The sequence below is a fragment of the Podarcis erhardii genome (assembly GCF_964252035.2).
Source record: "Podarcis erhardii genome assembly, chromosome: 6".
Lineage (NCBI taxonomy): Eukaryota > Metazoa > Chordata > Lepidosauria > Squamata > Lacertidae > Podarcis > Podarcis erhardii.
In genome coordinates, this window is record NC_138510.1 from 52,875,618 (window position 1) to 52,888,344 (window position 12,727).

Below are 12,727 nucleotides of genomic sequence, written 5' to 3' on the forward strand. Positions count from 1 at the left end.
TACAGAATGCAAAGTCTGCCTTTCTCACAAATGGCTGTAGAATATTCAAAAGCACAAAGGCACAACAGAACATTCTCCTCCCCCCTTCTCTCCACAGCCCCCCACCCCCCCCAAACCTGGTTTAGGGGTTCTTGCAACAATTTGGAGCAGATTTGTGGAGAGTGCAGGGTATGAACAGTGGGAGGAAAAGCCCTGTTGTGCAAGAGGAAATCCTTGCACTGATGAGATGTGGGTAGTTGAATACAGTACTGCCCCTGTCCTTTTACCATTAGAGTGCATTGTACTGAAGGGAACATCCTGCATGTAGATGTATTTTTGAAGCTGACCTCTCTTCCTTGGCTGGCTTTTTCATGAACAAGTCAAGGTTTAGTAAACTATTATCTCTGCTGTATCACGTAGCAGCATTTTTTTACTGATTTTCATTCTATCCCACTCACACCAGCTTTTTTAAAAGTAAAAAATAGAGTTGCATTCCTGAAGTTTCCTAAATCCAGACATTTGGCTTTCAAGGTGATGAGAGACACTGAAGTACACAGCCTATCTCATTTACGGTAGTGACTACAGCAAGTGGTAAGAAAAGTGAGGGTCCGTGGGCTCAGCTATGGGCTGCTCCTGATTTTAAGGCAAATGCGCCGACTTTTTCCTACAAAGACTGTTCTAGCCAGGATTGCTCCCTTCCATAAATGGTTGTTTTGCTTCCTCTCAGTGGGTGGTCTCAGTTTCATAGAAGAAACACCACAAGTTAAAGAATACAGGATGTATCAAAGATGTGCAAGGTTATCCAGGATGGGGTGGGATTTGCAGATGCACCAAACAATATACACACAAAAGGAATGGAAATATGTTAATTTTGTTAACAAGGAAGCCCCAATAGATGTGAATTAAGAGAAAGCAGGCACGTATTAGGTTTCTCTAAGAAACCAGCAAGATTATTGGTTCAGTGTGGTATATCCCATCTTCTATTGCTACTGCTTTTGGGTGGGAAGTTATCAGTCATAAAAAAATACACATTTGAGGGTTTGGATTTAATTTAAGTGTCTAAACAGCTTGCTTTGGTCTTGTCAGATACAGTTAACTGTCAAGTATTTATGCTGAACAAACTTCCCTCTCATTTGATATGTTCAGCTAGCAGAGGTCCTGTGGCAACTTCTTAGTTAAAACCAATGAGCCTTCCCATATCACACATGGCACCAGTGGTCAACTAATTCTGGATAGACTTGGTGGCCAGTGCATCTTTTGTCAATATGATTAATGTCATTTCTTGTTGTTGCTGTTGAATTTATAGTGATTCAGTTGCTGTCTCTGCAACTATGCAATCTGTACCAATGTTTCAGGAAAACTCAGTTAAAAAGTTAATGGTTAAAAGAACATAGCCATCACTAAGAAGCAGCTCTGACACCAGCTGTATCTCTGAAACACAGCAGAAGGTCAAGGACAAACAGAGGCACCTCTGTGGTTCTCCTGCAGTTCAGAAATGGAAAGGGGCTGTGGACTCCTGCAGGCCTTCTCTGCACCTGCCATGCAGCTGGAGTTCCATCCACCTGAGGCACAGGCACAAAAATGAGCCAGTGGGGAGGGCAAAGGCTTGTTTTAGCTCTTTGCTGGCATCAAGCAAGCATGAAGCTAAAGCAAATTGCAACCTTCCTCCCATCTTTGGGGCTGGAATCATCCCTCCACCTTTGTAGCTCTGTTTCTGGGAGGAAGCTTCTGGCTTCTCTTGTTCACCAGAGCCCAGCTGATTTTTCATCAGGTGAGGGCTAAAAGCAAGATTGCTGAACACAGTGTCTCACCAGAAGTGCTTTCTTCCACTAATAGTGCGCAGGGGTGATATACAGACAGGGTTGTATTCAACATATCACTAAGCAAATCATTCTCTCCCTTTCCTCCCCTAATGTGCTTCCTAAAACTGTTCTGAGCCCCCCCCCCAACCCTCCAAAGCAGATTTGGAGATTGTGTGGCCTAAAGGGGCTTTTGTATCTGACATTGTCACTACAGGGTTGGCATAGGCGGTGGAAGAGATTAACCTATGGAACAGAGGTTGGGTAGAAAATACTGCAGCTGCTAGAACGGGAAAAGCTTAAGGGTTTGTTGTCTTTTTGTTTGTTTTTTAAGAGAGGAGGAATTTAGGAAGCATTCAAACCCAATCACAGCAATTAAATGGGGTTGAGAATCATAAAAGTATCTTCTCTCTGCCCACCCACCCTCTTCCAACAGTGGAAGAATCTCTGAACAGAAAATCCCACCTTGTGCATTCCACATAATTTCTAATGTGATTATTAAAACGCTTTAAAATGCACATGTGATTTAGACTCTAGAAGACCTCTTTCCTTACCTGTTCTCTACAAGGAAATCTACCACACATTTCTTCAAGCAATACAGATGAGCATCCATCAGTCCTGTCCTAATGTGCATTTTAGAATGCCTGGAAAGGGAATGAAAGAGAGTGAAGTTATTCGGATCTGCATTCCACAGCCATTCTAAGAGCTCCACTTTAAAATCACTACATGGTAAAACTTTACAAGAGACATCTGTGTTCCCAAACCCTTGCTGCGGAATTAGTAGGGAGGTGAATGTTGATGGCTTCCATGACTAGACTGTGTCATACAAACATACACCTGTTCATCCATTGCCCTTATTCCATAAGTGCTGTAGGCTCCAGCCTGCAAAAGCTTAGGCCACAATTAATCCAATAGCCTTTGAAGATGCCACAAGACTATTTGATAAGGTTGTTGTTGTTGTTGTTGTTGTTGTTGTTGTTGTTGTTGTACCTCTAATACAATGGGTATTCTTCACAAGTGTTTTGAATATATTTTCTTTATTTTTTATTAAATGCAGAAACCAAGTTATTATGAACTGTAGTAAGATTTCAAGTTAGGTATACCAACATCACTTTGCTAGTTATTTCTATAGAAACACTAATTTTCTCATGTACTATATGGGATTCCCCCCACATGAATACATTTTAAATCAGGGTTTGTTTCTTCTTAAGAGACGGTATTACAAACGTTGGTGTTGGTGGCATCCATCTGTCTTGAGAGACAATGGGAGTGCACCTCTGGAAGTGAAGTCAAACCATTTCATTAGCAGCGCCAAAGTGACCTCCTGGGGGCACAAGTCTGGGCAGTGGTCTTGAGCTGTGCACACAACATGGACAAGAGATCATGACATGCAGAGGAGAAACATGAAACCTAGGGATTTTTTTGTTTCTTTTTTGCTAATGACCTGCATCATCACTTTAAATTCTCCTTGACCTGCAAATGTTTTTAACACAGATAACTCAATCAAAGCAAAAGTAAAATACTACATAGTGCTTCATGTTCAGTCCTGTTTTCTGCACGTAAAAGCAAACATGTACTGTAAAGAAACTAGAATCATACAATTTGACACTGACTCCTGAAACCAGGCTTACCCAATGAAGCAGCATAATCAGGGTCAGAATCTAACCATGAGGGTCAAAGCAGAATATACAATTAGTGCATCTTGAATGAGGCAAGATGATAGTTCCAGTTTTGCTCTCTCAGCAATTCTGCTACTTACATCCATGGGAAAGGACTCTATTATTTATAGCACAGTCCTATGCAGTGCTTTTTTCTAAAAAAAAATGTTTAGGGGTACTCTCATTTTGACTCAAGAAAATCACCATTTTATAGTTCAAATCAGGAAAAAGAAATACAGTAAATGGACAAAAGTACAAAGATTCACCAAATGTTTAGGGGTATGCATCCCCCTGCGTCCCTCCAGAAAAAAAGCACTGGTCCTATGTATGTCTACTCAAAAGTCCCACTTCTGTGTTCAATTTTCAGTGAGGTTTAGGGTAGATCCAACAAAGTTAGAAGAGTAACTTTCTTCGCCCTTCCACCTGCCTTGCTACACCCAACCCAATCGGCTCCAAAAGTTTGGGGAAACCTCCAGATGAGATTTTATGAAGTGCAGGGGACACACAAGGCAGGAAAGGGTAGGGTAGTTCCAATGCACAAACAGAAGCCATCTTGCTCACATAATGATTTTGTAGGATACAATCCATAGTCCCAGGTAAGTATACAAAGGATTGCACCTTTAGAGTGCAAACTTACACAGATTTACTTCTGAGTAAATCACACTGAACAGGGTGGGACCTGCTTTTGAGTAGACATGTGTTGTTAGTGTGACTTTTACACTTACTGAAAGTTCCCAGAAGCAAGGTTCCTCATTCACTTAAATGGCAGATTGCACCCTGTATGTTGCTTTGACATGGGATAGGAGACTTCACTGAGTACACAAGCAACTTTGGACTGTAGCTAAAATATTGGCTCTTCTGCTCAGAGAATTTGGGATAATGTATAATTGATTTCTGGGTCAATACCTGTAGTATCCTTCCTATTTAATTTGTTGGTTGAATTAAACGTTTCAGCCAAGTGTGGCAACTACAGAAACTGAATAAATTGTTGGAAATGAAACTTCTTCTTTTCTCTTGTAAACTGGAGACAATGTGCTGGAGAATTTGGAATTCTCATATGTTGCCACCCCACACAGCTCTGCTCAAATCCAATGCAGCTGCAGGTCACATTTCAACAACAAAAAAATCCCATATGCATTCCACTAACAGCATAAAGCAGGAAACACCTCCCTCATTCAGGGTAGTACACCACAAAAATAACGAGGTTTTTGTTTATATCTGAGCTTTAAGAGAGCAATTCCAGAAACTGCAAGTTCCTACATGGTAGTATTGATTTAATTAGCCTGAATAGCACATTTTGTTTGCGTTAAAGACCTCCAACACATTTATTAAAATGGAGTCATAAATGTTAACTGCTTGCTCAACTACTTAAAGATGACCAAGTGCGGGGAAGATACTTCAAAACTCATTTCAAACTCCTTTATAAGCAAATGCAGCATGTTTTAAGGGAGTTCAAACTATATTTAATTAAAAAAATTACCCAGTCAGTCAATCAGATCATACAAATCTTGCAACCCTGCCAACAATCAAATACAAATTAAAGTCATGAAAGAATTTATGGAAGTACAAACCCTGAAGCACTGCAATTCTATTCCTGGCAAATACGACAACCTTCCGTGTTAAAACAAATCTAGGCAGGATTAAAAGAATATTGCCCTATGGAGTTCAAACAAGTATGGATCATCAGAGTTTTGAGGCTAAATCTAGAACTAAACACATCAGAATAAAAAATAATATTATTAATAGAATAATATTCATGTCTGTTAATTACTCCCTTAATTACCAGTTTCCCTCCTCTGACCCAACACCGTGAAACTAGAGCACCTACAAAACTGACTGATAAAGATGAGATTCCCATAAAACATGGAAACTCAACTTTCAAAGCAACAAGGGCCCTAAATTTAATTAACATTCAGTATCGTCACATATCTCTGTCTGAGACAGCCTCTCATGAGAGCACTAAATTCTTCCTTGCTTAGAGGCATGAGACAAAAGTAGCACCTTTGTATTTTATAATTGTAGGGGTGGTGAGGGGGACAGAGGGGGCTTTAGTCTTAAGGTGCAAGTGTGTGTTTTAAAGACTAAAACCATTTCTGTTAATTTCACTGAGGGATAGTGGGAGAGATATCCTTAGTGCTGGAAAATAGCTGGAAGCTGTACAAGGTAGGGCATTAAGAAAAGCTGCAAAACAATTTTGGGGAAGACACAGAGTCACAGGCAATGGAGAAGTCCATAAAAACCACAATGGCAATCTTCTATTGGAAGACAAGACAAGGGGCAGGACCTAATTGCTTAAAAAATGGAGGGGGAGAATCATTTCAATAAAGAATAAAAACCCATGTTCTGACTAATGGATTCAAAGCAGATGGAGGTGGAAGATTGATTTTCAATGACTTTGCTTCTGTTTTAAGCAGTGCTTTTTTTCTAAAAATAAGTTTAGGGGTACTCCATTTTGACTCAAGAAAATCACAATTTTATAGTTCAAATCGGGAAAAATAATTACAGTAAATGGACAAAAGTACAAAGATTCACAAAATGTTTAGGGGTATGCGTACCCCTGTGTACCCCTAGAAAAAAGCACTGTTTTTAAGAGGCTTTCCCCTTAACAGAGACTTGAGCTACGGGCAGACTACTGAGCAGTGGAGGACGGAAGTGGTGCAAGGCATGAAAGTCCAAGAACACCAACATATGAATCTGTCATCAAGTTTATTTAATTTGGTCCTGTTCTTTATGGAATAAAATTAAGGCTTCCTGGAAAAAAAGCATCAGATACAAAGCATGCACAACAATGGTCTAGTTGCTATTCAAAAAGACATTTTTCAATATGGTGTTTTAGAAATGTAGAGAGAATTTAGGAATCTATTAAAAACTGCCATGTGGTCAAATACAATGGAACAAAAAGCTGGATAGGCATATTGTGTTGGTGCTCAACATCTTTCCAGTTTTATAATGAACATTTAGAACTTGCAGGAATAATTCAAGAAGAGACTATATACACATTGCACTAATTATGTTAACATTAGCATGGAACATACTTGAAGTTAATAAACCAGTGATGAATAATTTTGAATATTTTGGGTGTACTGCATTGACAAACACAGGATGCTAGAGCTAAGCCTCCAGAATTATGTTTTTACACAGTAAAAGTAGAATAGTGTAGTAACTGCTTCATGGAATATTTGTAGAAGAAGTATGGAGTCCTGAAGAAGCAGCAGTGTTATATTCAGTGGCATTAGCACAATAGAAATATCTGAAATGAACTGAGACATCAGTGTCAATGACATCTTAAAGAGGTGGCGATGGATAAACAGGGCAAGCCTTCTTCTTCTGTGATTAATCAACATGCAAGAAGGGAGAGTGAGGATAACCATGCTAGTTCTGCCCCCATTGCTCTCTATGAGCTGGAGAGGGAAACTTCTCTGCTCAAGTAGGCTCCTTGAAAGATTTAGAATGACAGAAAATATGGGTTCTATATCATGCATGAGTAGAGAAAATTCCCTGCCCCAGGAGTTATCCCTCCAATTCATGGAGGGAGATTGGGTGCTGGTGGTAGAAAGTTGTACATGTTATCTCACACTCCCCTCTTGCATCTTGTGGAGATGTAGAAGTAGAACATATGAATAGGATAGTAGAGTCAGTTATATGGGGTAAGGTAGTCACAGAACCATAACACAGCTCAAACGTGAAGTATGAGCTGGTTCACATGACCTGCTAAGCCAAATCTTGGGCTTTAATTTCATCACCAAAGTCCCTTCACCACTGAAAAAAAGACAGCAGTAGGGCTTTCCATCAAGAGAGATAACATAGACTGGGTTGAATGAGTTTCAAGGAGGAGCTAACAGATCTGTTCTACAGCCATCTCTCTCTGGACCAATTCAGAAAATATGCAAAAGCACTGAAAAGAGGATACTTTCCCCACACTTCCAATTAGGGTGACAACTGGTTTTCAATATCATGATATATCACCAGCTAAACATTGTGATATATTGCTATGTCACGATATCTGAAACAAAGAAGGAACCACGCAGAGGTGAACAGGAAAATGTCCTGGCAACTGCTACTACTTAGGGTCCAAAACGGATAAATTATGATATTATCAATCACCTCATGATCACTTTGATCAGCAGGCAAGCCAAAATCCAAGCTGAAAATGCAAGTTGCCAGGACAAGCTGAAAATGCAAGTTGCCAGGACATTGTCCTGCTTGTCTCTGTATAGTTCCATCTTTATTTCAGACGTTGTGGTAGATTGCAATGTTTACCTGCTGATAACATTGCAGTGTTTAGCTGGTGAGTTATCGCAATGTTCAGCTGGTGAGTTATCATGATGTTGAAAACTAGATATCACCTAGCCCTTACACACATTGTGATTCGCAATATACAGTGGTACCTCAGGTTAAGTACTTAATTCGTTCCGGAGGTCCATACTTAACCTGAAACTGTTCTTAACCTGAAGCACCACTTTAGCTAATGGGGCCTCCTGCTGCTGCCGTGCCGCCGGAGCCCGATTTCTGTTCTCATCCTGAAGCAAAGTTCTTAACCTGAAGCACTATTTCTGGGTTAGCAGAGACTGAAACCTGAAGCGTATGTAACCTGAGGTACCACTGTATTGCCAGCTCAAATATTATGAAACAATTATCATGATTTGAACTTCAAACCGGTTTTGGACAATAGATCAATATATCACGCAGCCCTACTTTCAATTTAACTATCTAAGGCTAAGCAGAAACCTCCATATCTTCCTACAGTCTTTTGTGCATACTCCCCACAGGAGAAGTCCCCACTTTGAATATTATGCTAAAACAAAGGAACAGGATGCAAGAATCACCTGTGTCATCCTTTTTGGCACCTCTGAATAACATCAGGAGTAACTCTTTGATGAGAAGTGTTGTAGCATAGGGACTGGGATTGGATTCAGATTGGATTCACAAAACTCTTTCTACTGAAAGATGCTTTTATTCAGACACCTTGCAGAAAATATCCACACGAATTGCACTAATGCAAGTGATTCATGTACCTTAGGAGAGTGTCTTTCATCATAAGATTAGACTACTCTCTCTCACTACCTTCATCTCTGTCTCACATGGTCATAAAAATTCTTTCAGATGTGTGATGACTGAAGTTAAGGAACTGCCATAGGAAATAGGATTACAAGGCAAAACTTCTCCTTTGAGGGGTTTTGCTGGCTTTCTTCTACATTTTTACTCCAGACACTCAGTAGCTGACAAAAACTTTTATTTCTTTTTTTTTAAATGAATGTTGTAGGTAGCAAGCCAAAGTTGGTGGAATTATTAAGCCCAGATATAAAAATCCTTAAGTCAGTGCCTCTAAAATTGTGCCTTTGTTATTTTTCCTCCGATTCCCAAGTCTTTAGCACAGGTTATTAAACTCACTTGTTTTTCTGAAAACAATTAAAGTTGTCATTCAGTTTTCAGGATTCTAATAAGAACCCAAAACATTCAGTTCTCCACAACTGTTCAGTTTTATCCATACTAGAAAGGAGTCACTTCACATAACACACACTATTCTAGACCCAGCAAACTCAAGCAGTGTGTTGGAAAATCAACCATGCTAAACATACACACCCATAACCTACAACAGCCTTCCCCAACCTGTACTCAAAATCACATCATCTCTGACCACTGGCCATGCTGGCAGGGGCTGATGGGAGTTTTAGTTCAGCAACAGCTGAAGGTTGCCTGTTCTCACCCTGGCTTTAGTTCATCTTCAATGGTAAGCACTCACAACTTCTTACATTTTTCTTCTCAGTTTCCTCTTTTTAAGCAGCATGCAATTGTGAGAATCCTACCCAGCTTCCCAAATGTCTCTTATCTTCATACACCAATGTACTTTTGACAATGGCTGTATCCTAGCACTGTATTATTAAGGAATAGGTATATCAAGCAGAGGCCGGAGAAGGAAAACAAGAACAGAACATGAAGGAATGCTCTGTCTTATTGTGCAGACAGATAGTGAGGGGGACCCCCCAAAAATAATAATAATGGAAAAACCCACAGGTTAAAGGGCTTTGCCCAACACAGAATTTTAAATTCTGGCCTTCAGCATTCTCATTAAGTACACTTGGGGCTGAGAGGGTGAGCAAAAGTAAGACTGAAACACAGAAATGAAATAATTTTGACACAACCGCGCTCCAGTAGTCTGGCCATTAGGAGAAGAATGGAGCTGAATGTGGAAAGAATCCATTATTCTTTCAATAGCGTCTGGTGCAGCTAAATATGTGCTCACATACTCTCCTTCCTGAAAAGCTTAAAAAAAATTCAATAGCTGCTTGGCCTGGGAAAGAGGTGTTCACTGAAACGCTAACGCATGGACCAAGCACAGAGCAGTACTCTACCTGATGAACAATATGTTTCAAGTACTCTTAAAACTAAAGGCTGCAGGAGAAAAGGGAGTCTGAAGAGGTCCTGTTCTCAGGGGTTCTTTTTAGATATTCTATCTGGTGGCTGCCCTTCGGGTGAAATGTTCCAGCCACAACCCTAGCCCATTCTACTGCAAGAATTGAAAAATGGGGCCCCTCTGAAAATAATCAGGCTTGCTGAAAAGCCTTTCCTGCACAAATAGTTTTAATAATAATGCAAACAGAAATTGGCATCCCCCCCAGGTTCTAGCTGAATTTATAGTACCCTGAGATTCTGTTATTACTCTTCTATCTGGCCAAGACTCAGAGTTTCAAGTGGGGAGCTCAAAGATATTCAACAATGTTCACTTTATTTGACCATAGCTTATCCAATGAGTGTGATGTTCAACTTCTAACACTTTAAAAATAAGTGACGCTTACAGCAGATGCAATGCAAGGAATCTGATAGTCCCTGGATTATTATATCAATAACTGCTATAGTATTTTAAAGCACATAAGCAGTTTGGGCATCTTTTCTTGACCATCCTCATAATCCATTATGCTAGTATTCAGTGGCAAGCAAAATTTTGCACCATTTTTATTCCAGTTTTATTGCAACAATTCATTTAGTTGAGCATGTTTCACCCCACAATCAATTCCTATTTTTTGAACAGCAGTTTGAAACTTTGCCCCTTCTTTTTCTTGGTTTTTTAAAAGGTTTTCCTCAGTTTTCAGACGGCATCCCCTTTCCTTCTGCTCATCCTCAGAGTCAACGTGAAAAAGACACAAGATAATCCTATTGTACACGTGGGGAGCCAAAGATGAAAGGTAATGACTTGCCAATAATAGCTAAAACATATAGACAGTGGTCATGATCCAACAAGCTCCTTCATATGCCCACCAGATTTCTCTCAGGAGCATTTGCAATCCACATGCTGTACACATTTCATATATAGTCTCAATACACTATTGCAACCAAGCTGAAGTGCATGTTACTAAAGTGATTGACTAGAGTTCTCCAGCTTACATCTGCCTTCCCTTCTGTTTCCCATTGTGTCTATTTTTAGATTCTAAGCCTCTTAGGGTATGGGCTTGTGAAATATACAGTTTGAGGAAAACACCATATATATTTAAATTATTTATTGATACATTCATTTATTTAAATTATTCATACCCTACATTTTGGTATGCCTATCCTTCCAAGATGTCTTACAAGTAATAATACTGTCATGGCTTTATTAATGTAGCAACTAACCACAAACTTCCCCACAGGATTATTGGTGGTAATAGGTCAGGGAGGAGGGAACAGAAGGGCCAATCCAGCTCTTCGCCTGCTTTTCTCTCTCTCTCTCCTGGGAGCATTCCCAAAGGGCAGTTGATAGTAGAACTGCCTATGGGGGCGGGGGGGGGGGAGAAGCAGTACAGTCCTGCTAGAACACGTATTTTCTTTGCTTACCTGCCTCTTTCATCTTCCTGCCTCCCACTTCTCAAATCCTTTGCATATGACAACTTGGAGAGCAGCTGGGGGAGGCTCCAAGGTGGTCTTTGCCTTCCTCCTTCGCTCTCTTCTTGAATCATTCTTCATAAATACATACATACTTTTTTCCTACACCCAGGTTATTATTGTGTGGAAATACTTGTTTTCACTTATGCTTCCATCTGACTAGCCTAGGACCAGAACCAGACTCTTGAAGTGGCTTGTCTAGTTTCTTGCTCCCACAAAAGGTTTCCATGTTAGAGGCAGTCCATTCAGCAGCTGGAGAGAACTAACTTTCAACTTTCAGTTGTTGACTATTTATGTTCCACAAGGCATGAAGATGGTGGCCGTCAAACAGGGTAAAAGCTGATATAGTGTCTCACTCTTTTATTCCTTTCTCCAGTTACAGTACAACCTCTACTTATGATCATAATCTGTTCCGGAGGCCCATCCACTGGGCAAAACCGGCCGCTAATAGAGGCGCCATTGTGTGCACGCTCATTTGGCAGCAGCGCACTTCTGTGCATGCGTAGAGGCGGCAGCCACTTGTGCGCATGCGCAGATGGCAGACGCCGCTTCCGTGCAGGCGCAAATTGCGGCAAACCCAATGTTTACTTCTGGGTTTGCCGCGGTCGCAACTTGGAACGTCCGCAAGAAGAGGCTGATGTAAGTCGAGGTTCCACTGTACTTGGCCTGTCAGGGAAACTAAAGAGAAATAATACTTGCGCACGCGCTCTCTCTCCTGTGCTACCAATCAAATTAATAATAAAACCATAAGAGCAATTCTGGTTGGGGACCAACTGAACAACAGTCAGAAGATGATTCAGTGGATTCTCCACCAATAAAAGGAGGATTTTTAAAATATCATCAGTAAAAGCAGAATGTCCTAAATGACCTCACAAGCAATCTACTAGTTCATGTTTCCTGCTGATATTTAATTTGCTGTTTCGACCTGATGGTGCTGAGTTTCACCACAGTGAATAGCATTGGCCACGCACAACATTCCCTCAGCAGCCAGTGCAGTAAGTGTAGCAAATTGGCATTATGTAATTCCAGTTAGTTCAATCAATACCAAATGTAGCTAAGTTTAAAAACAATGAGATCACTTTCGAGTATTCTTTCAAACTGCATGCATTTGTAGACAAAATGATTGGGTTTGAGTAACAGCCCTATCTGTCCGAGGCTTCTTGGAGTAAGGCAAATCAATAGTAGCTTGCAAAATGAAAATAAAATGATCACACAGGTAGCTGAAAAAATAAATCCCACAGGGGTGTGGGGGAATTCCTGTACCCACCTTAAAAATGCTGTGCTACGGCACAACATTAGACATTTGCGGGATAGTAACAGAAGCTGCAAAAAGAGCTTAAGCTGAGTTTAGTAGCAGTCTCAGGTCTCTCAAGGATTGAGGACATTTAACTTTTTAGGAAGGAACAGCCACATGCCTCACATTACTCTTGC

The 12,727-nt window shown here is 40.4% G+C and overlaps 1 protein-coding gene across 3 annotated transcripts in view; it reads right to left on the bottom strand.

The window, feature by feature from the left end:
• The window catches only part of EIF2B3 (eukaryotic translation initiation factor 2B subunit gamma), a 99,171-nt gene that overhangs the window by 44,224 nt on the left and 42,220 nt on the right, over positions 1 to 12,727 (bottom strand). For all 3 annotated transcript variants that reach the window (XM_081865542.1, XM_081865543.1, XM_081865544.1), the window contains exon 6: positions 2,333 to 2,422. In XM_081865542.1, the coding sequence (XP_081721668.1) occupies positions 2,333 to 2,422 (90 nt within the window). The remainder of the gene's footprint in view (positions 1 to 2,332; positions 2,423 to 12,727) is intronic.